At 33.8% G+C, this 22,239-nt stretch overlaps 3 protein-coding genes across 5 annotated transcripts; 1 reads left to right on the top strand and 2 right to left on the bottom strand.

The window, feature by feature from the left end:
- Positions 1 to 1,631: 1,631 nt before the first annotated feature.
- LOC112027277 (GEM-like protein 4) lies at positions 1,632 to 2,991 on the bottom strand. Its single transcript, XM_024059950.2, has 4 exons — positions 2,704 to 2,991; positions 2,518 to 2,598; positions 2,056 to 2,330; positions 1,632 to 1,949 (listed from the first exon to the last, which is right to left on the bottom strand). The coding sequence occupies exons 1-4, from the start codon at positions 2,831 to 2,833 to the stop codon at positions 1,776 to 1,778; spliced, it is 660 nt and encodes a 219-aa protein (XP_023915718.1). The 5' UTR covers positions 2,834 to 2,991; the 3' UTR covers positions 1,632 to 1,775.
- Positions 2,992 to 7,331: 4,340 nt separating this feature from the next.
- On the bottom strand, positions 7,332 to 8,829 carry LOC112027273 (GEM-like protein 4). Its single transcript, XM_024059939.2, has 4 exons — positions 8,413 to 8,829; positions 8,215 to 8,295; positions 7,742 to 8,016; positions 7,332 to 7,647 (listed from the first exon to the last, which is right to left on the bottom strand). Exons 1-4 carry the CDS (start codon positions 8,540 to 8,542, stop codon positions 7,474 to 7,476), a joined length of 660 nt encoding a protein of 219 aa, XP_023915707.1. The 5' UTR covers positions 8,543 to 8,829; the 3' UTR covers positions 7,332 to 7,473.
- Positions 8,830 to 13,657: 4,828 nt separating this feature from the next.
- On the top strand, positions 13,658 to 20,690 carry LOC112027268 (transcription factor SRM1). Of its 3 annotated transcripts, none has more exons than XM_024059935.2 (3): positions 13,658 to 13,763; positions 15,562 to 16,348; positions 19,797 to 20,690. In XM_024059935.2, the coding sequence occupies exons 2-3, from the start codon at positions 15,963 to 15,965 to the stop codon at positions 20,299 to 20,301; spliced, it is 891 nt and encodes a 296-aa protein (XP_023915703.1). In that variant the 5' UTR covers positions 13,658 to 13,763; positions 15,562 to 15,962; the 3' UTR covers positions 20,302 to 20,690. The 3 variants fall into 3 exon arrangements, with proteins under 3 accessions (XP_023915703.1, XP_065618151.1, XP_023915701.1); XM_065762079.1 differs by lacking the exon at positions 13,658 to 13,763 and adding an exon at positions 14,869 to 15,412; XM_024059933.2 differs by lacking the exon at positions 13,658 to 13,763 and adding an exon at positions 14,869 to 15,412 and having other exon boundaries at positions 15,512 to 16,348.
- Positions 20,691 to 22,239: the final 1,549 nt, after the last annotated feature.

The raw sequence follows: 22,239 nt of genomic DNA, 5'->3' as shown, positions 1-22,239 counted from the left end.
GAGGGAGTGAGAGATAAGGATCGAACTCACCACATACATAGTACACTGTAAAAGATGCTATAACTATTGGTATGTTAGGCTATTGCTTGAACTAGGCTTGTTTTCAATTGATCACAATTTTTTTTTGGGGGGTTGATTTCTGTTTTTGCTATTCCAAACACTAGATTATAAAAACAAAGTTTTTGGAAAAAGAAATGTTTTTTTTGTCGAAACCAACATAGCCTTAGTTCATTGGCTGATCGGTTCTTTTTTCTTTTTCCTTTTTGGGTCCAACTAATTTAATACCATAAACAGATTGCCTTATATGGGTAATGGTTTGGTCTCTACCGACCCATTTCCTTCATATTCCTTTTTCTTCTTTTTTTTTTCTTCTTTTTTTTTGGAGAATTTTATATTCTTTTATATCCCTATATAAGTATTTTATTTCATACTAAGAAAGAAGGTAATAAGATTGCTCATAATCTAGTCAAGTATGTGTTATATATCTTAGACTATATTGTGTGGATGGAGGATGTTCTACCACAATTTCTTTCTATAATCCAAGTTGATCTAGCCAATTTTTCTTAATAAAAACTTCGATGTCTTTCTTCTAAAAAAAAACATAAAATTTTCTTCAAATCGTGATGATATGATCAAATCTATTCGACTTATTTTACAATGAAAAATTTTACAAATTCCATGATAGAGTTACCACTAGAATCCTTATTAAATTTATTTGCCTCGTGATGGTGTAAATTATTTAAAATATTTTTGAAATTACCTAAAACTACTAATTTCTTTCCAAGGATAAAGGATCTTTGTACCTAAATGAGATGTACCATTCCATATAAATATTTCCATATAAATATTTCCAACGGGGGCTCCTATACTAAAGAGTATAAAGCAAAGCAAACTCAAGAGAAGTCATAGAAGAAATGGAATGTGATCTTGATCCTATTAGTAATTGTATCTTGTTAGCTCCTTTCCCTCTCATGGATACAAAGGTAGATCATGTAACCTCGGTGATCATAGCGTTTGTAGTGTTGTAGGCCAATGAGAATGTGAGCCACCCCCAAAAGAGTCCATAATTGACGTCATGGATGCAAATTCTAGAATTGTATAGTGGGGTATATGTTTTCGTGGGTTTAATAATGGATATTCCCACTTCATTGTGAAGGTGATAGGAAATAATCTTTCTTAATAAGTATTCAATTATGAATAAAAATGATTTAATTGAAAATGAGTTATCCATAATTTTTAAATTTTACTATTATATTAGAAGGACAAACATTTCTATAACAAAATATCGTACGTGTCATTGCTAACACGAAAAATTAATTTCTAACATGAAACTAAGTTTTCCATGGCATTCTTCAAGGTATTGAAAATCTAAGCCATATTTTGAAGCTTTTTGTGAAAATGGTGTAGGGAGTGTTGGCTAATCATGAAGGTGTTTGTGATGCTAATCGACAAAGGCTAGAAATTTGTGAAATTATTGTTGAACGTGATGTGAAATGACCAAATGCAACAAAATCACAATAGTTTGTGACTAATTACCACAGCAATCTTCTCAAAAAAAAAAATAAATAAATAAATAAAAATAAAAACACTACCACAGCAAGAATCTAATTATGTATGCGAAAAATTAAATGATGTTGAACAATCAGAGAGCATTTTATCATTAAAAAAGCCGATACAATGCCTGGAGCTGTACAAAGAGTTCCTAGCTGTATATGGTACGTCTGAGAAGAAGATGGGAATTAACATTTCTGCTTTTTGAGTGACTAGCCATTCCTCTAAGCTTGAGAAATTGCTTCCTGAAGATACTTGAAAGCTTTTTGATAGTTTAAGAAGCCCATAAACCAGAAGTCAAAATTATCAACAGTAACTACTTCCATGTACTTTTCTGATGGTTTCTTTACATTCTCACTTTGGTTCACTCTCTCTATTTTCTTAAGTGGAATCATGACCTGCAAACAGACGGATATTACATTATTACTTTCAACATTAGTAAGCAGCAAGCCAAGGAGCAAGAGACACAGAGAGAGGAGAAATAATCTTTTGCAAGTTACATACCTTGTAATGGATTCTTTTCATCTCGCCATTTGGAGAAGAGATTTTGATTGGTCTCTCACCGCAGAATGCAATCTTATCTGTGGAAATAAAGAGAAGGCCTGCTATAGGACCAGCTGTGGTTGATAAATAGCATTGGGAAGCCTTCAGTAACTTCTCTCCTTCTCTAACACTGAAAAACCGCTTGAATATTTTCTCCACACCACCTACTTTAAGAATTCTAGCCCCCAAGCTCAACTTCCCCTTCACAGTTTCAGTGATTTTGGGCCCTATTCTCACTGCAGTTTCACAAGAACTAAAAGAAATCAAAATTTGATTGATGTTGTTTTTGTCAGAGATAGTTGCTCCTATTCAGAACAAGAAAGTAACATTGGTCTCTAGTTTAGAGATAGATGCTCCTATACATTTCATCATTTAAAAAATGAGAACAAAGTTGAGGAGCTTGATGATCGCAGCAGTACTTACCATGTTCTCGGACTCCAAGTGCAAAACTGGCTCCATTTTTCCCCGACTTGTTCTTTCTATTAAGCACTATATCTGCACTACCTGCACTAAAAGATTGTCTGATTACTAAAAAGGAATTATTTATACTAACTGATTGAAATAGAGAAGAGGGGGGATTCATATTATGTTTGGATTTGAGACACACACCTTTAAGTGATGGAATATTGCATTGGTTAGCAGGATCAGGCAAGTATCCCTTTATTGGTGACCTATCAACTTTGTATGCTGCCGAGCTTATTGGTATTCCAAGAACAAGTTCCTGAAGTGAGGATTTCATGGATGATGAGTAGTGCAAAAGCTTACTTCTCTGATTTAGCTGGAGAAGCCGGTTGTGTGCAGGCTGCAGCAAGGGGCGTAGAATGTTCTCCTCTATCAGAATATAAGGAAGAAATGGTTACTTAGGTTGATCAAACATTGTATCCTTGAGAGGTATTTAAAGGTATGAAAATACTACATTATTCTTAAAAAAATTGGTTGCATGAGTCAGCTGTGGCTCATCCAAGAGAATAAAGGTGCAGGCATGGACTCTTAAAGGTCATCTTTTAGGAAATATGATGTATGTTTGGTTGCTTTCAGAAAAAGGCATTTTGGTAAAGTCCAACTCTTCTGTTATGAAATTCTACAAAATATTAGAAGAAACATGGGTATGGGTTTTACAAACAGAGTTGGTTCCACTCATTATTCAACCAAAAACAAAAAAGCAAAACAAGGACTAAATGGTTTTAAATGGCTGGAGTTGGAATTTTGCCTCAGTTATTTTCATAATTAAATGGTTTTACTACATTTCAAATTTTGGAGTTCAATGCCCATGACAGTCCAAAATCTTTTGGAGAACATTTCCATTCAAAAAAAGGGTACCAGGAAATAAAGTTTCCTGATTACTTAAAGGCATTTTTTAATAAAACATAAAATCTTATTATGCAAGCATCATAGGTTGCCTCCTTTCCGTTTTGCTGACTGTGCCACGGGGTGCCATTGAAGCCTTTTGAGCTGGCATTTTAGCTTTCTGATGACAGCCTCTTTGGTTATACGTAATACCAAGATAAGCAAAGGACAGGGAAAAATGCATTTTCGTATTAAATTTTTGACATCAACGAACTTCCTTACTATAAGATATGGTACCTCAAACAGCCCAACAGCGTATGTTCCAATTTATTTGTGGTTTGGTGCAACTGCGCAATTTGGTATGTGATTTATGACAGGAAAAATGTTTTCAAAAACATTAACAAGGTTAAGTCCTTCTCTTTCTCTACCCAGTGTTAGACAAAAGCCGCTGGGTCTCATTGTATTTAGCCTATGATGGTTTGCCTCTTGGAGAGCTGTCTAAGTAGGAGCACGGCAAGGAAGACTTGCCTAGAACGTGTGCTTCGTGTGCACGTGAAATCTCATTACTGATAATTTGTTTAGGTTTGTTCATAATCCATGATGGAAATATGTTTTCTTAAATATTATGGTTAAGTCCTAATAGTGAATTTAGGCCCCAGTTGCACTGAATTACCAATTTTAAGCCAAGTTTTAATTAATCTAATTATGTGCAAGGTTTGGTTGGTATGACAAAACACAATATTTCGTGAAAAAAAAAAAAAACATGGGAACATGTAAAATGGTTATGCAGGAAACCATTGGAATAACAATTCCAAAGTGAAAACCACTGCGTGTGCTAAACCAACAACCCCAAGGAATATAGATCTACTATGAAATCAATATATATATATATATATATAAAGCAGAGATCTCATGTGGGAAAACATGAGGTTCTGCCATGTGACACACTCTATAAAGAGAATTGAAATACTCTTAAGTCATATCAAAGATAAGAACAAATTTAAAAATAGAGATTCTTTATTTCATTTGGTTCCATTTCTCAAGACTACTTTTTATTACATTTTTTATTCAATGTCTCAAGACTTTTCTTCTCTCTCACACAAAAAACTCTTTGCATTCCCATTCACCATTTCCACTTTTACTCCTTTATATACACATGCCTATAACCCTTCATGCTATCCCATCTCAAATACACTCAAACAAAAAACGATGTCATTTATTTTCAACCTTTCAATGACACCTACGTAACTCCGACATTGTGGTACCATTTAATTTTAACCTGTATGAGTAGGCTATGACAAAGGAAGAGAGCCTGCATTTTTTATTCAGTGATGGTAGCTTACGATTTGAGATTGAAGTCACACATTTTGGATTTGTGAAGGTTGTAATTCGTTTTGAGTCTTTGGGTGTTTGGGATTTTAGTTTGGGAACATAAATGTATTTTGTTTTAGAACTAAAGAAAAATGAACATTTTAATTGATTATTTTCGAAGTTAGCTATTTTTTTTTCAAAAAAAATTTGTGTTAGAACTCATAATTTGTAGGTTTCTTTGTTTTATTGCTATTTTATGCAGTATGAACCATAGTGATAAAAATAAAAATTGATGATGATTTCAAATTATTTTTAGTTTTTTTTCAAAGGGTACAGAAACCCAAATAAAAACTATTAAATTTTGATAAATTGATATGTTTTTAGCCAATTCCTCTTTGTTTAATCACGTTCTCTATATGTTAATACTTACAAATAATTTCCTTAATTTCACTAAGACAATGAGTTGGGTACTTTCGACTGAGGTCTCCATATTTGGTTGTGAAAATAGAGTGGTTGAAAAAGTGTTTGGGAGGTTGTGTAAATTTGTGCAATTTTATAATATAAAAGTAATTTTATGCTTTAAATTATTATTTATAGATTTCAAAATCATTTAAGTAGTTTAAAAAATAAAATCTCCTTTCAACGGTAAATATTATAATATGTTATAGTCTTATAGTGTTATATAATTTTTTGAAATAAAAAATAAATTAAGAAAATAAATTTTCAAAGTATTCAAAAATATTGTGGGCAAACATAAATATTATGCAACAAAAAAAGTATTATATGATGGTCTTAATATACATAAAAATGATTTCAAGTGAAATTGTAAAGTAGCGCGGGACATCATCTAGTTTATATGATAGACTTAACCTTAAATCTACTATTACCTCATATAGTATTTACTAACATGACCACACACAACTCTGAATTCATGGACTCTTCTACATGTGAACATTGTTGCACGTGGACAACCCACTCACAACTTAAAAGTACCCACTTGAAGATTCACTCTAACAACTTCGTTGTATATCAGATGCAACAACTTCACCGTTTTTGTTGGATATTCAAAACCACATACTAGGATCTTTGATTGATGTTTCAAGAGAACTTGGAAAACTCCAAAGCTTGTGTACATTACACGGCTCTCGAAAAATCTTTAAAAACGTGCCCTAGATTTTCTTTTATACATTCTTTTGAAAACCACAAAACCCTAGTGTGGGGAGGTGGCTCATAAAGCCCAAATAAGCATTGGGCTTTGGGTTAAAACGGGCCTAGAACGTATCCTTCCAAGATGAAAATCCTCTTTACAAGACACATACCTTGAAATACAGACCAAAGGTAAACGAAAAATCAGCAAAAACCTCCCCGAAGTCCCCTAACCACGGACTCTGACCCAACAGAACCCACCAACTCAAATCCGATCATGAATAACCATGGAAGTCATCGAGGTGAAGCATATTGACCATACTGCCTACATCAATCTATGTCCTAAGCTACCAAAGAATATTGCCGAGTATGCGTGGATTTCTGAGGATGCTTTCTGGATCTTCTTGATAGATCCACAACAACCCACCTGACACAATTGCATTCAAGGCAATAGATAACTTATTAGAATGAAACAAGAAACCCCAAAAGTCTTTGTTCATCATAACCTTGGAAAAAGGAGAACATGATGGGACCCAAGGCTGCCCAACTACATAAGAACAACACCTGCTATAGCTCATGCTGGAGAAGAAAATGAGGTGAACAATGTAATGGATAAGGATGAAAAAGGAGGAAGAGGGTGAGTATAAAAGGGAGGAGATAGACAGAATAAGGGGGTCGTTTTTCCAAAGCTATAAGAAAAAGAAGAGAGATACACAATTAGGAATGTAATAGTGAAAATACATAAATAAAAATTCTAAATTTTATTTCTTGAGCAAAAGTTGTTTAGTTCTTATTCAATTTCCCATTGTGGATTATAGCAAACCCATTATAGAAATTAATTGTGATCATAAGCGTTTATTTAAATATGTTTTAAATTCGTGCTTCCACATCAAGATTAATGATGGCTATTAGAAATAGATTTGAAAACTGATCGGTTGAGTAGGAGTTCAGATTCCAGAAACTTTGTTCTTCTTGGACTTGAACCTCTGGCTTGTCTTGGACTTAAAATTGGTTTCTAAGCACACTCAAGACACACATAGACTCATATAAAGAATTACATTTGATCACGGTTTGTCAATCTAGTCTTATAGACTCAATAAGTCCTTCTCCACCTGTTAGATAAAAGCCGTAGGTCTCATTATCTTCAGCCTATGATGGTTTGCCTCGTGAAAAACTATTTAGGGAGTAAGAGCATGGAGAGGAAGCCTTGCATAGATCATGTGCCAAGTATCCACGTGCAATCTCATTATTGATAATTTGTTCAGGTTTGTTCGTGGTGTTTAGAGATACATACCTAAACTCTAATCTTTATTGATTTTTTGTGTTGTGGTATCTAACTTGTGTATCCCTCAAAATCTTACAAAAGTGGAATTCAGCAGATCAGCCTTTATATGGAAATTAATTGCAGGGCCAAAGAAAGTCAGAATATGCTTCTCAAAATTTAAACAAAGGACCATAGCAAGAATTTAATTATGTTTGCAAAAAGCTAAATGTGTTGCAGAATCAGAGAGCATTTTATCATTACAAAAACTGATACAATGCCTGAAATTGTACAAAGAGTTCCTAGCTGTACATATTACATCTGAGAAGTAGATGAGAATTAACACTATGGCTGTTAAGTGGCTAGCCATTCCTCTAAGCTTGAGAAATTGCTTCCTGAAGATACTTGAAAGCTTTCTGATAATTAAAGAAACCCATAAACCAGAAGTCAAAATTATCGACAGTAACTATTTCCATGTACTTTTCTGAAGGTTTCTTCACATTCTCACTTTGGTTGACTCTCTTTATTTTTGTTAAAGGAATCAAGACCTGCAACAAATGGATATTACATACAATAGTAAGCAACAAGCCAAAGAGCAAGAGACACAGATAGAGAATACATAATCTTTTATAAGTAATATACCTTATAATGGATTCTTTTCATCTCGCCATCTGAAGAAGAGATTTTGATTGATCTCTCACTGCAGAATGCAATCTTGTCTGTGGAGATAAAGAGTAGGCCAGCTATAGGACCAGCTGTGGTTGATAAATAGCATTGGGAAGCTTTCAATAGTTTTTCTCCTTCTCTAACACTGAATAACCTCTTGAAGACTTTCTCCACACCACCTACTTTAAGAATTCTAGCCCCCAAGCTCAATTTCCCCTTCACAGTTTCAGTGATTTTGGGCCCTATTCTCACTGCAGTTTCACAAAAGATAAAATAAATCAAAATTTGATAGAAGTTACTTGTCATATGTTCAGTTTACTCTATTTAGTTGTTGAGAAGATGGAAGAGAAGTCAAGTCATCCTATATTTTTCATCATTTTAAAATATATTCTGCTTTTCCATCTTGCCTCCAACATAAGATTAAACGAAAGACAACAAAAACTACCTACCATGCTCTCGGACTCCATGTGCAAATGTGGTTCCTTTTTTCCCTGCCTTGTTCTTCCTTGTAAGCCCTGTATCTGCACTACCTGCAATACAAGATTGTCTGATTACTAAAAAGGAATGATTTCACTAATTGATTGATGGATTGAAATAGAGAAGGGGGGGTGGGGGTGGTTTAATATGTTTGGATTTGAGAGACATACCTTTAAGTGATGGACTGTTGTATTGGCTAGCAGGATCAAGTAAGTATCCCTTTATTGGTGACCTATCAACTTTGTATGCTGCTGAGCTGATTGGTATTCCAAGAACAAGTTCCTGAAGTGAGGATTTCATGGTTGATGAGTAGTGCAAAAGTTCACTTCTCTGATTTAGCTGGAAAAGACAGTAGTGTGCAGGCTGCGGCAAGGGGTGTGGAATGTTCTCCTCTATCAGAATACAAGGAAGAAATGTTTGTTTGGATTGATCAAACCTTATGTTCTTGAAAGGTATTTAAAGGTATGAAAATAGTACATTATTCTTAAAAGACTTGGTTGCATGAGTCAGCTGTGGCTCATCCAGGAGAATAAAGGTCGTGCAGGCTTGGACTCTTAAAGGTCATGATGTATGTTTGGTTGCTTTCAGAAAAGACATTATGATGTATGTAAAGTCCAACTCTTCTGCTATGAAATTCTCCAAAATATTAGAGGAAATGTGGATATGGGCTTTTTTTTTTTTTTTTAATTTAAAAAAAAAAGTTGGTTTTACTCTATCAAAAAATTTGAAAACAAAAAATAAAAAGGCCGTTTCTTGTTATGCTTAGACTAAATCGCTTTACTTGGGTGAAGTTGGAATGTTGCCTTCATTATTTGCATAAATAATTCATTTTAATACATTTCAAATTTTGAAGTCCAATGCTTGTGACAGTTGAATTTCTTTGTTGGAAAATTATAGCATTCAACAAAAGGGTCCCAGGAAATAAAGTGTCCTGATTACCGAAAGACCTTTAGTTGTATTAAGCATCATAGGTTGCCTCCTTTCTCTTATGCTGACTATGCCACAGTGTGCCATTGATCCCTTTTGAGTTAGCATATTAGCTTTTTGATGCCACCCTCTTTAGCTATACCAATATAAGAAAAGGAAATGGAAAAAGTATTTTCATACCAAATTTGTGACATCAACCGATTTTCCTATATAAGATATGATACCTCAAACTGCCCAACTGCACAGCCACTTTCACCTAAATGGCTGCAAGTTGAATGAGTTTGTCTGGTTTGTGAGAATTCATTGCTAAAGCTCACAAGAATTATGTTCAACTTTAAATGCTTGATTAGGTAAAACTTCATCACCAAGTCACAAATAGGTAGGACAAGAACACACATGCTGATCTGGAGTACAATCAATCTTTTTATTAGCTTTCTTTATTTTTATTCAAATGGGCAAGTTGGGCTAAAAAATAAAGATACCTCATCTCTTTGCAAATGCCCATGTCAGCATTGAACCAATAGGGTGAAGTATGCTTTTGTGTTTGTAAGAAAGGGAATTGCCACACATATCCACATAGGACCTTTAACCCCCCCCCCCCCCCCCAACATGGCCATTGCAGTGGAGTTCTATATTATTATTATTATCAACTTGTTGATTGCGTTGAGCACTGCTCCTTAGCTTTCAAGGACCTCAGTCATATAAAAGTGGCTTTTTTAAATAACACCATTAACTCTGAGCAACATCTTGTGGTGTTTTTAGAAATTTCTTATTTTTTGAAAAACTAACTTTTTTTCTTATATTTGATTTCAATGGTGAAATTGAGTTAGAAAACATTTTCTGTTGCTTGGCTTGTGTAGAAGATCATTAATATATTTTTTTTAATTCAAAATAACTAGTAAATAACTTGTGCTCGGAAAAGTTCTAAAACATATAATGTTAAACCAAAGGGTATGTGATTTTAGAATTTGTGAGAGGATATTTTGGTATGCAAAATAATGAAACCCAAACAAGGTAATCTTGTTATTAGTAGTATAGATTCTTTCTTTAAATATATATATATATGTGTGTGTGTGTGTGTGTGTGTGTGTGTGTGTGTGAAATTTGATAAGTAATTAATTATAGTAGTTAATTTTTTTGGGGATAATTTGATAGTTAAGACTGAAGAGTGAGTGGTATTTGAATATTAGATAATTCTATTGAAAACACTAGAAAGTATCAATTAAGCTACAAATTACAAGACTCTTGGCCATAAATGAAACAACTAAACATATAGAAAACTAAAAGATAGGAAGTTTGAATAAATGCTTGAGGACTTCATCCTAAGAAGCACGGACACAGAATATGGATATGATACCACAATACAAGCAATTTCTAAAAAATGTTAACATGATACAGTGATTACGACACTAGTATGACACTGTTACAACGCCCCAACTAAAGTATCCCTACTTCCTAGACTCAAACTAAAAGGGTGTGAAGCTATGCCATTTTGAATCTACTGGGGGAGAATAGCTAAAAAGTATAACAACAACTCAACATCATAATTTTAGCAATGTTCGACAAATTTGCTAATTAAGAAGGATAGAGATGCTCATTTCATTTTTTTATGCATTGATACTTGGAGTTGGGAGATTTGAAGTTTGAACCATGGGTGTTTTTATTGCACAACAAGAGGCTAGCTGAATTAATGACTTATTTCCTCACTTATTCAGCCATTGTAAGTTGTAACTGTAGAAATATCACAAATAAATAAAAAATAAAATAAAATAAATAAAAAGAAGAAGAAGAAGAAGTTACTTTGTCTAGATTATTTTTTAAGCAATATAAGTCACTTCCTTTGCCCGACTAAAATAAATTGATAATATGTCATGGCTTTTGCTTTTCTCCTAGGAGGTAGAAGTGACGTTGATGTGGCTATAAATCCACTTCAACACTCACCAATTGCCTCCCTCACTTGAGGGATTGACCACCAAAGTTGTGATTTCGTATAGATTATAAATGAATATTATTCATCTGGAAAAGATTTTGATGAACCAAAATAGATGAAAGTACAAGTTTAGACCCTAGGTTGATTTTGGCGGAAAACAGTCAATTTTATTAAATTAACCAATTATGATTTTGAATTGAATTCCAATTAATTAGCCACAGTATACAAGTCACCAAATAAACTAAAGTGCAATAAAATAAACAGAGAAAATTTGCTTACAAAGTGAAAACCAATGGAAGAATTCAGAGTGAAAAAACTCCCCAAAGGCATATTCACTCTTAGAATCAAAATTTTTATGGTAGAAATAGACATCTATCTCTAAAGCTGCCTCCAATATATAGTACTTACACATGAGATCACACACTGCTCCAACCTGGTTGAACTCTTCTAAAGAGGATTATATTGAACACAAACTTCCCATGTAACACCTTGAAAATTCTTTCCCATGTAAGACCTTGAAAATTCTTCATAGCAACTTGACTGTGTAGGCTATATGACTTCACCATTGAATTTCACATTGAACTCGTGAGATTGGTGAACTGAGAGATTTTGGTATTGAAACCCTTGTGGAGGCACACGTTCTCTTTCTCTCTTGTTTTTAGCCGTCCATAATGTTCCCTTACATACTTAACTGATAAGGTCATCAATTGATTTCATGGGCTGACTTTAGAAGCCTTTTAAGAGAATCACCCATTCTCGATTGATCAAGACTCTATTGAGAGTTTGTCGAGACATTGTTCAATCGATGGACTATATGTCGAGATTCCAGACAATTCCAAAGCTTGAGCGAATTTTGAGTCTTCGTCTTCATTGTGAAAACTCAGTTTGCGCAAGAATAATTTTCAAATTTTTTGGTGTATGATGAAATTGAAACTGTTAGTCAATTGGCACAGTGAAGCAATTGATTGCTAAGACTCATGAGTCTTGAATGGGAGGAAAGGACAAAAAAGGAACTGGGGTCATAGAAATCCTGTTGTAGGAGGAGAATTAATTGCGAAAAAAAGGGGGATGGGCCAATAAGTTTCACAGCCACAAGCGGAACATGTGCTTTTGTTAATTGTTAGTCCGTGAAGTTTGATGTTGTGCTGACGTAGCAATACATTAATCTTTACGTTCACTTCAGCGCGTGGCAACTTGCACTAATTCAAATATTCAGTTGTTGACCAATTACTATATTTTAAAAAAAATATCAAAAGGGAAACAGTGTAAAATTAATGATTACCAAAGTAATAAAAGATGAAACTTATTAGATAAATTTTTTATATAAAAAAATAAATAAATCCTAGAAAGGCAGATACACTTGCCCCACCTGTTCATACAAAATAGTTATAAAAGTGTGTTTTACTTTTTTATCTTTTCTTTTTTTACAAGAATATAGAGGTGTGTTGAAGGGTGAAACAAAATTCTTGTCCCACTAGGATTAGGGATTTTATGAATTAGGAGTGTTTTACCTTTTTTTTTTTTTAAAAGAAATGTTTTATTTTATATTAGTTGGTAGTGTGTTTATGTGATGCGAAGATTAAGTACAAAATTTAGATTAAAAAAATATGTGATTAAAATTATCATAACAAACTGTTAGAAGTATCTATAAAACCAATTATATGAAATAACAAATGTGTAGGTGATTTTAGATTGTGTTAAGTTTTAGCTTTATTAATTTTTAAATAAAAAACACATGGAAATCTACTTGGCAACTTAGATGACAAAAAAATAATACTTGGATAAAACCGTTAGTCACATTATTATTTTATATTCATCACTTAACAACATTTACGACGTATATTATTTAGACATAATATCAAAATATTAGAGGCTAAATTGATATAATTAAATCATTAAGGGCCAAAATGACATATATTGTAAATGTTAAAGGACCCACTCAAAAAAAAAATACATAATTTGGCCAAAATATAGTTATAATAAATGTCAATTAATAATTACCATAATTATTATATTATATAACAAAAAAAGTATGCAATGCTAGAATGGGTAGTTTCCATATAAAAATACAATCATAATAAATGTTTATTTATTAATAATTATCTTAATTATGAAATTATATTTTACATAAGAAAAATCATAAGTTTATTGAACTTTTGCAGACAATTATTTTCTTAAAATACAAAATAAAAAATTGTTAGAACATTTCAATGCAAACAAATCATTGAATGGCTAATATTATTGCATAACTTACCTAAGCTAATATTCTTTAAAACTTTCTCCCCTTATTCTGTGTATTTGTTAAAATAGTTAGTATTAAAAAAAATTTAATAGAAAAAGAACATATAAATGGATATTATAATATATAATACTATTAATTTTTTAAAGAAAAAAGTTTGGAAATATCAATATTATCCTAAAAATAAAAGGAAAAACGAAAAAGGACGGTAAATTTTAATAATGGTAGGACCCAAATTGGTGACAGGGCAGGCCTGGCCCTGATATTTGGATATATAACAAATATATATAATATAAATATATATAGATAGTCTTTTGACTCTTTTTTGTGCAACAGTCTAAGAACTGAAACAGCGCCAGCAGTGGCAAAAAGATTGAAACTTTTGCATGATTTTCTATCATCCTGTTCCAGAAATAACGCAAAAGGTGATGATTCTCATACACCCATGATGCTCTTTTTTTATTTTTTTTATATATATATTTTTTTTTTTTTTTTCTCTGCAACTGTTCATAGTTATCTCATCCTCTGACATCTTATGTAATTGTCTTTGTTTGTTTGGAAAAAAAGAAAGGGAAAGAAATTAAAAGAAAGATTAGATTGCAGTTTTATTTTTCTTTGTTGTTGGGTTCTTCTCTCTTGGTGTGTTATCTGTCAGATATTAATGGGTATTGCAGATTCAGTGGGTTTTTGCAACTTGGGGTTGAGGCCTTTTTCAATCCCAGCTGTCCTATTTGTAGCAATTTAGTTGGTGGTGATGGGACCAATTGACCCATCCTTTGCACCTCCTTTTGTGTGTATTTCAGGATAAACCATCAACATCACCCATAATTTCTATGTCTACCCCTTGTAATTTTCACACCATTTTAGACTCCTTTTGTTTACACCATAATTTTGTTATTTATTTATTTTTCAAATGGGTCTTTTTGTTTTGTTGTTTTTGATTTACTGGATTCTGGAATGCTCCTAATTTGTTTTTATTAGGCTCATAATTCTGCTTTAATTTATATATGTTTAGTGTTTTTGTCAATTTGTAGTCTAAAACATACACAATCAGAGAAGTTTCTAAATTAGAAGTCTTTCTTTGTTTAAAAAAAGAAGTAAACTTGGGGTTATTTTTAACAGAGAAAAGGGGTGGAGTAAGGTTTAGCACACTCAATCCTAACTTAGGTTTTTTACTTTCCTGTTAATACAGTCTCTTTAGCAGAATCTGAAAGATAAAGGCTTATGATTGTTGGTTAAACTGTCAGAGTCCAGATAGTGGTGTACTTTGAATCTTTAAGTAATTTTTGTTGGTTTTTTTGCCCACCTCAATTTACTGTTTGAGGGTTAAACATTGAGTGAAAAGGTACATATTCTGACGTGGGTATTTCAAATCAAGGGTTTAACTTTAAAATCTCAGGAATCACTGAGTCAGTATTTTGACTATTTTCCAACACATACGGTTTATAACTCCCGACTCCTTTAGTGGGTTTTACTGTTTGTCCTTTTTTGACTTAAAAAAATGGTTAGAATTTTGAGATGGGATTTTCCTAAAACTAGTTAGGATCCAATATCTCAGAATCAGGAGTGTGACTAAAATAGGACACCCTTTATAAGTTACAGTTTCTAGTTGGATTTTAATTTTTGTTTGAAAATTTCATTTTTTTTTTTTTTTTGTAATCTGTTTGATGTTAGGACCTAGATTTACATTGGTATCTGGCATTCTCATTCCATCTCTGTTAAGAAAGTTCAATCTTTTTGCTTTGATGAAAGAAAGTTTAAATTTTTATGACTTGTGTTGTTAGCTATTTGAGGAGTTGATATGTAGTTTATGTTGGTTTTACTGTATGTGTTAATAGCTAGAGGAAGCAAAGTATATGAAGGGTGTGGTGTAATCTGTAAACTTAAGCTTTAAACGGTAATATAAGGGTTCTAGAAGAAGGATAAAAGTTTTGTGGGCCTGTGCTGTTAAAGCTGTTGTTTTATTTTGGCAACTTGAATGCTCTTTCTCATCAATTATTATCTTCTGGGAATTTCTTCTTTGTTTTGTTTCTCCATGGTCTCTTTCATATTTCACAATCCAAAACCCTATTTGGTATTTACCATCCATTGAATTCACCGTTTGCATAAATTTCTATTTTCACCCCTTGTTTAAAATTGCCATTTATTGCTTCTTTCATTTTATGGTTTTCAGATATTTCTCACAGTCTAACTGAGCTACGTTGCCGTTTCATTCATCAATAGGTCAGCTATTCACTAAAGTCCAAGTCTTGAATTGTGGAGCAAATCACCATTGAACTCTTCACATACCTCACTGAGTTTTGTGATTTTTATTGGAGGTGAACTCTTCTTCCGTTTCATTGGCATTTTCTGGGTCTGTTTCTCTGCTTACCTCTATAGTCTGACATATCTGCATCCCATAAGTTTAGCTCACCATCAAAGTTTTTGTATTGAAAGCCTACTATAAAAGCAATTCAGATCTGATTTCCAAGAGCAACTCTAGAAAGTTCATGGTTTTGGAGATGGGTTTAGCCTAGACTAAACAGTAAACAGTAGCTTTGGTATATATTTCTTTTCCCTCTTCTTCCTGTGGCTTCAATTCTGGATAGTGGATTAAAAAAAAAAAACTTAGAAAGAAAAGCTAGATGACTGTGGACGAGGCGGGTAGTAGCTCCGAGTGGACTAGAGAGCAAGATAAGGCATTTGAGAATGCCCTGGCAACTTATTCTGAAGATGCTTCAGATCGGTGGGAGAAAATTGCAGCTGATGTACCTGGGAAAACCCTAGAAGAGATTAAACATCACTATGAGCTTCTTGTTGATGATCTTAACCAGATTGAATCTGGCTGTGTGCCTCTGCCTGCCTATAATTCTACTTCAGAGGGTTCAACAAGCCATGGCGGTGATGAAGGAACGGGTAAGAAGGGTGGCCATTTGGGGCACTATAACAGTGAGTCTAATCATGGAAGTAAGGTATCAAAGTCAGATCAGGAACGCCGTAAGGGAATTGCGTGGACAGAAGATGAACACAGGTATCTTTGTTTTCATGTATTTATTTTCTGGCCCTGTATATATTCATAGGTGGAACCCTCAAAAGTATCTAATATGGTTGATAACTTTTCGTTCTGATGAGTATCTAATATGGTTAAGAACTTAAGATTGGTTACTGTTGCATTACTTTAGTGATTATTGTGTTTTTGTGCTTTTATTCTTCAATAGTGTGCTGCTGAGCTCAGTTGTATTTTCCGGTCTGGAATCTTGTACACAGCACTGCTTTATAAGCACAAGTCTTTTCTGAGTATAAATTTTACAAAACATTTTGACTCTGATGACTGTAAGTAGTTTAGTTATGGACTTGTAGTGAGCTTCAATTTTCTGCATAGCTTCCTTTATTGAAGTATTGTTGCTGAGGCCTTTTATGCTAATCTTATGATTTTTTTCCCAAAAATAATCAATTTTCTAGTTCACTAGTATGCTGAAGTAGTATGGCCTGAAAGAAGATTCCAATGCTAATCATGTGTTCAAGTTATTTAACGCAAAAGAAAAAGGTGTTCAAGTCAAGGTCTCTTTTGTATTCATCTCAAGTGTAAACATGGTATTTGACCATGTTTTTATGGTGCTTTGTTGATGATGTGGCTTAATTTAGAATTGTGCTTTTATTCAATAATAACGATTCCTCTTAAACATGTTAATCACATCAAACCTTTAGATAGTTGCTGATGAGATTGGCTTCAGATTTTATTTCTCTCTTATTAAGTAACCATACTACCAGAAACATATATTCTTGGTACTTTCCCATAATCTCAAGCTATGCTGCGTCCAAAATTTAGGCTTGAATGATGTAATTTTTTGAGATGTACCTTCGAAGGTGTAAAAGGGCTTCAAGGGTAAGTGGGCTTGAGACAGTTAGTCAATCTTTATATAGTTGGTTGGAGTTATTTGCAGTCAAGTTTTAGCTGACAACATGATTACATGTGTATAGTGCGCATCTCTTTCTTCCTTTGGCTGAGGGAAATTCCACTTTATTTTGGTTTGTAACTTGTAGATGTGGCTGATGTGTAGTGAGTTATCTGAGTAAATATGCAAATTCAAGGTTACACAATTGACTGTCCCATGAAGTATGCACTGATTTCTGTAAAAACACTGTAAAAGTGATTTCATCATGATTAGTTGTGATAGGATGTGTGTGGGGTCTGATCTCCTGTGTTGGTTATGCCAGGGGCTTGACTGGCCTTGGATTGAACAAAATTGGTGTTTGTAGACGTCCTAGGCTCATTGTTATAATTTTATACGTGTGTAGCCTGAGCAGTGGGGCGATATATATATATATATATATGCTGATTACTCTTTGACTCCTTTTGTAATCATCACAATTCTATGGATTTAGCCATTGTTTTGGGTGAACTGTAAAATATGCTGTTTGAGCGTGCATTGATTGTTTATGTTCTCTATTTTTACCTGCACGCATCTCATAGACCTTTACCTAGGTTCCCTGTTTTGTCAAGTTGCTCCTTTGTTTTATAAAATCACAGTAATAGCAACTGCAGAGGAATAACAATTCCCTATTGAAATGGAAAGGAAGGCCTTGGTGAATATATATTGAGCTTATAAAAGAAAACATGATCTCACTCTTAATATTCACTCTGATTAAATGTGGGTTCTTCTATTGTATACTTCTTTTGTACTTGGGCTATATACCTCTATATCTCAATAACACCTGTTACTTATTTTAAAAAACAAATCCTTTTATTCACCATGTCTGAATCCATGGCGCTGTCCATAATGAATGCAGAAATGCACTGAATATTGGTGATAGCTGTGATAAACAATGTATTTGGCCATGGTGCTATGTGGAGCACCATATTTTTCTTTATAATCCCTTCAATGATCAAATTGGTACTAACAAAATATAGCGCAATATCTGTTAGTAGTAGCCTATTCAATAGGTGATGGGAAAATCAGAACAAGAATTCAATGGATTGTTCCCCTTCACATCTTGATTTGTATATGAACCTTAAGCCATTTAAAGCCTAAGAAATTGAATTCCAAGTACATCCATCATTTGCTTTGGAGCCACAATTTGCTTTAGCGATTTTCATCATAAGCAGATATAATAATCATCCAAGATTCCAAGTAGGAATTTAGTTGAGCTGAATGTTTGATGCAGGTTGGCAAGCTAAAATAATTCATGTCACTGAGCAGGTTACTGTAGTAGCATGAGTACATAATGTGGTATATAGCAGTTGGGTGTATTTAGATTATTCTAGGATAGTTGATTCTCTTTTGGTTTGTTTTATTTATGTATGGTTACAATTAGTTGGACTGGTATTTCTGTTAAAAAGGGCAGGCTGTTTATGTGGATACATTTCCATCTTGCTTGATGTGGCTTAATTGGAGAGAGGAATTTTTGTGTTTTTGATGATAAAGTTTCTTTGGTTGCCAAGCTCAAAACGCAATTAGTGAGCGACCTGTGAAATTTTTACTTCCTTATTGATAAAAAAAAAAAAAAAAGTATGGTTACGATTAGTCTGAATCAAAGGTTGTTAAAATTTTTGGGGGTGTAGGTTTTGTCTTCTAATAGAAAGAAGATTATGGCATTATCGTAAGACAACCTTACTTTTTATTATCAATAAAAATTGCCTTTAGCTTCTAGGTTCTTTTGGGAACCATAGGATTTACTTGCCAATGGGCTTTAGCCCAAACGTCACTTCCTCATTCATTGGCCATGACCATTCACTTTCTTTAGACTGGAATGGATATTGTCCCCAGATTTAATCAATTTGTAACTTTTGTTTGACTGACATTTTCTGGTTAATTCTTTTACACCCTCTCCTATTATCAGTGTTCTTTGTTTAGCTCCCACAATGTTTGCATTACTCTCTATTTGGATTAAAATTCGCTGAAGTTCTACAGTTTTTTTATCGCTGAACTGAGTATTTCATGTAGTGCATTTCTTTTTGAGGTTGCCAGTCAGTTAAAGTTCAGTTGTGGAGGATATCAGATGGTACATGGTTTGGTCTTCATGGGAAAAGTTCTTAGAACAGAGGCCATTCATACTGATAAAAAACAGTATCTGCCTAAACCAATTACTTTTATATAGTGTTGTAGTAATTCTGCCCATATTTTAACCTGATGTAACCCACAGCCACTTTTTTGTCTGTGTTTGCGTATTGCAATTCAGCCTCTATAAATCCACTGTCTGTGTATGTGTGGTCAGTGTGGACTTTCATAATTGTGTTGTGACGTACAAATTGAGGAACTATGGTCTTAAGATGGTATCTTGATTATACTTATCAAAAAGGATGGTACCTTGATTAAACAATGGTTAATCATTGTAAAGACTAAAGAGGGATATATCAGTGTTGAAGATACTAATGTAACATCTGTTGCACTTTTGTACACCACACATTTTTCAGATCTAATGTTGTAATATTATTCTTTTAATGCAAATTCTAATTCTTGTATCCTTTCAACAATCAGGTTATTTCTTCTTGGTTTGGACAAATATGGGAAAGGCGACTGGCGAAGTATATCACGAAACTTTGTGGTAACGAGAACACCTACACAGGTGGCAAGCCATGCACAAAAGTACTTCATTCGTTTGAACTCAATGAACAAAGATAGGAGGCGATCGAGCATTCACGACATCACTAGTGTTGGCAACGGAGATGTTTCTGCACCCCAAGGACCAATTACTGGTCAAACAAATGGTAGTCCTGCAGGAGGTTCCTCTGGCAAATCAACCAAACAACCCCCTCAGCCACCATCTGGACCCCCTGGTGTTGGCATGTATGGCGCTCCAACCATAGGTCAGCCAATAGGAGGACCCCTTGTCTCAGCAGTTGGTACACCGGTAAATCTTCCTACAACAGCACATATGGCATATGGTGTCAGAGCACCTGTTCCTGGAGCTATGGTTTCTGGGGCACCAATGAACATGGCTACAATGGCATATCCAATGCCTCACACATCTGCACATAGGTAATCTGCTGTTTAGTTGCAACATGAATGCAGGACAGAAGACTATTGCTTGTGCTCTTGTTGGGTTATTGGAATCCTTTAGATCAGAGCCTGAACATTTTTGCTTATTCAGCACAAGTTGTTTAATGTTTGTCATTTATCTATTTTTGTATCCATTCTAAATAAGCCATATGGGTAGATTACCTGAATTTGTGTATAGGCGACTTTGGAAGAGTTGGCAGTGTTTAAAAGTAGGATAGTTCTAGTTTGCTCTCTTATAAAGATTTTAAGCTCAATTATTAGTCTTTAGAAGTAGTTGGTATTTAAGTTCTATGGCACAAGATGTAAAGAACCATTTATATCTTTTACTACTTTTGAGTAGCATATCTAAACCGCTGGGCTTTGCTATATCAACCATCCTCTCTGATTTATTTATTTGAACTTAGGTTGTCTTGGCAGTTGGTTCAGTATATTAACATGAATGTTCTCTTGTGATTATCCGTTGTAATTGTTGACAGAAGAATACAAAACAACTTTCCTCTGTAATACATTAGGAGTTACATTTGTGTATATATTTGTTCTGTAATAGCTACTCAAATGGGTATAGACCATAAAGCTGCAGTTCTTGAAATGGCTGCATTTCTTTCTATCTTTCTAGAAAAAGAAAGGGAACAATTTGTTGCATCTCTTACTAAGCCAAATTCGTTTGGATGACCCTGAGAGATTGAATTGTCATTTATGATTTATTTAGGACTCAATCTTTTGTTAAATTTATCATCTTGCTCGGGACAATTAAAATTTGAAAAATACTAAAATCACAACTTTTTACATGTACAACTCGCTATGTGGCAAGTAGTGAGTGGTAGAGTTGTGGACTCATTAATTTTTCTCCACCATTCACAACTCATCATGTGGCGAGTTGTGGTCCTAGCATTGTTCTTAAAATTAAGAAAGACTACTAGTTTGATACTAGTAAATTGTGAAATCATTGGGAATGTGGGATTATCTCATGCCGTTAGTTTTTTTATAGTGGTTTTTATGGTGGGTTCTTCAATGTTTCCATCTTAGTTGATGAATTCATATTTTCAAATGCCACTTAAATTCAAAGGCATGAGATACCTTCTTGGTGGCTAGGTAATTTATTTTTTCTTTGCATGGCTACTTGGAAGCAGTAATTATTTCATATATCAGAAATATGCATCATACTCTTTCATAGAGTGTGGGTATTACAATTATGTGGAATTCACGTGTTAGGAAAAGGAAGGGATGATGCATACATCTGTGCATGAGATTTATAGGGTGAACTTGGAAGGAATTTCAAGGTTTGCTAAGAAAATTGTGGTGGTGGTTTTACTTTTCAAATCAAAGGGTGCATTGTATTTATATATTACATTGTATCTAAAGTTTGGTCGCAGACAGAATACTTTTTGTTGCATGTGCACGGTATCATCTCTATGATTTCTTTTTTCTTAAAGCATTATCCATTCCGTTTATGTTGACTCAATTGGGCGCAGCCTGTGAATTCTTATGGCCACCATGTTGAATGTTGACAAATGAGCCCTGATAAAGTTGTTTGCAATATATTGATTTTAATTTTAGCTGCTAGGTTGTGTAAGAAACAAATAAAAAGAAAAGAAAAAGAAGCTAGTCTGTGCAAAGTGAAGAGTGAAGACTACCAGGGTGCTTAATAGTTGATACCACAGTGACAAAGTGAGCTTGGCATTGAATCCAAGTTGATCTCATCCGTTACATTGGGCTCTGTTTTTCTCCTCCATGGCAATTACTAGGCCCATGAGCTATTTGGGCTAGTATCAAATATTTAAGAATGGTTGATTTAATTTTAATTCAAATACAAACTAAGCTCATCACCATATAACATGTTTAGACCATTGCCTAATAACCCAATAAATTTAAATGAAGATATTATCAATTTGTTGCTACTGCTAGATCCTTTTGCCCACCT

The sequence above is a fragment of the Quercus suber genome, unplaced genomic scaffold (assembly GCF_002906115.3).
Source record: "Quercus suber isolate HL8 unplaced genomic scaffold, Cork oak 2.0 scaffold_19, whole genome shotgun sequence".
NCBI classification, from domain to species: domain Eukaryota; kingdom Viridiplantae; phylum Streptophyta; class Magnoliopsida; order Fagales; family Fagaceae; genus Quercus; species Quercus suber.
Note: the sequence above shows the minus strand (reverse complement) of the source record. Positions and strands in the feature narration are given on the sequence as shown.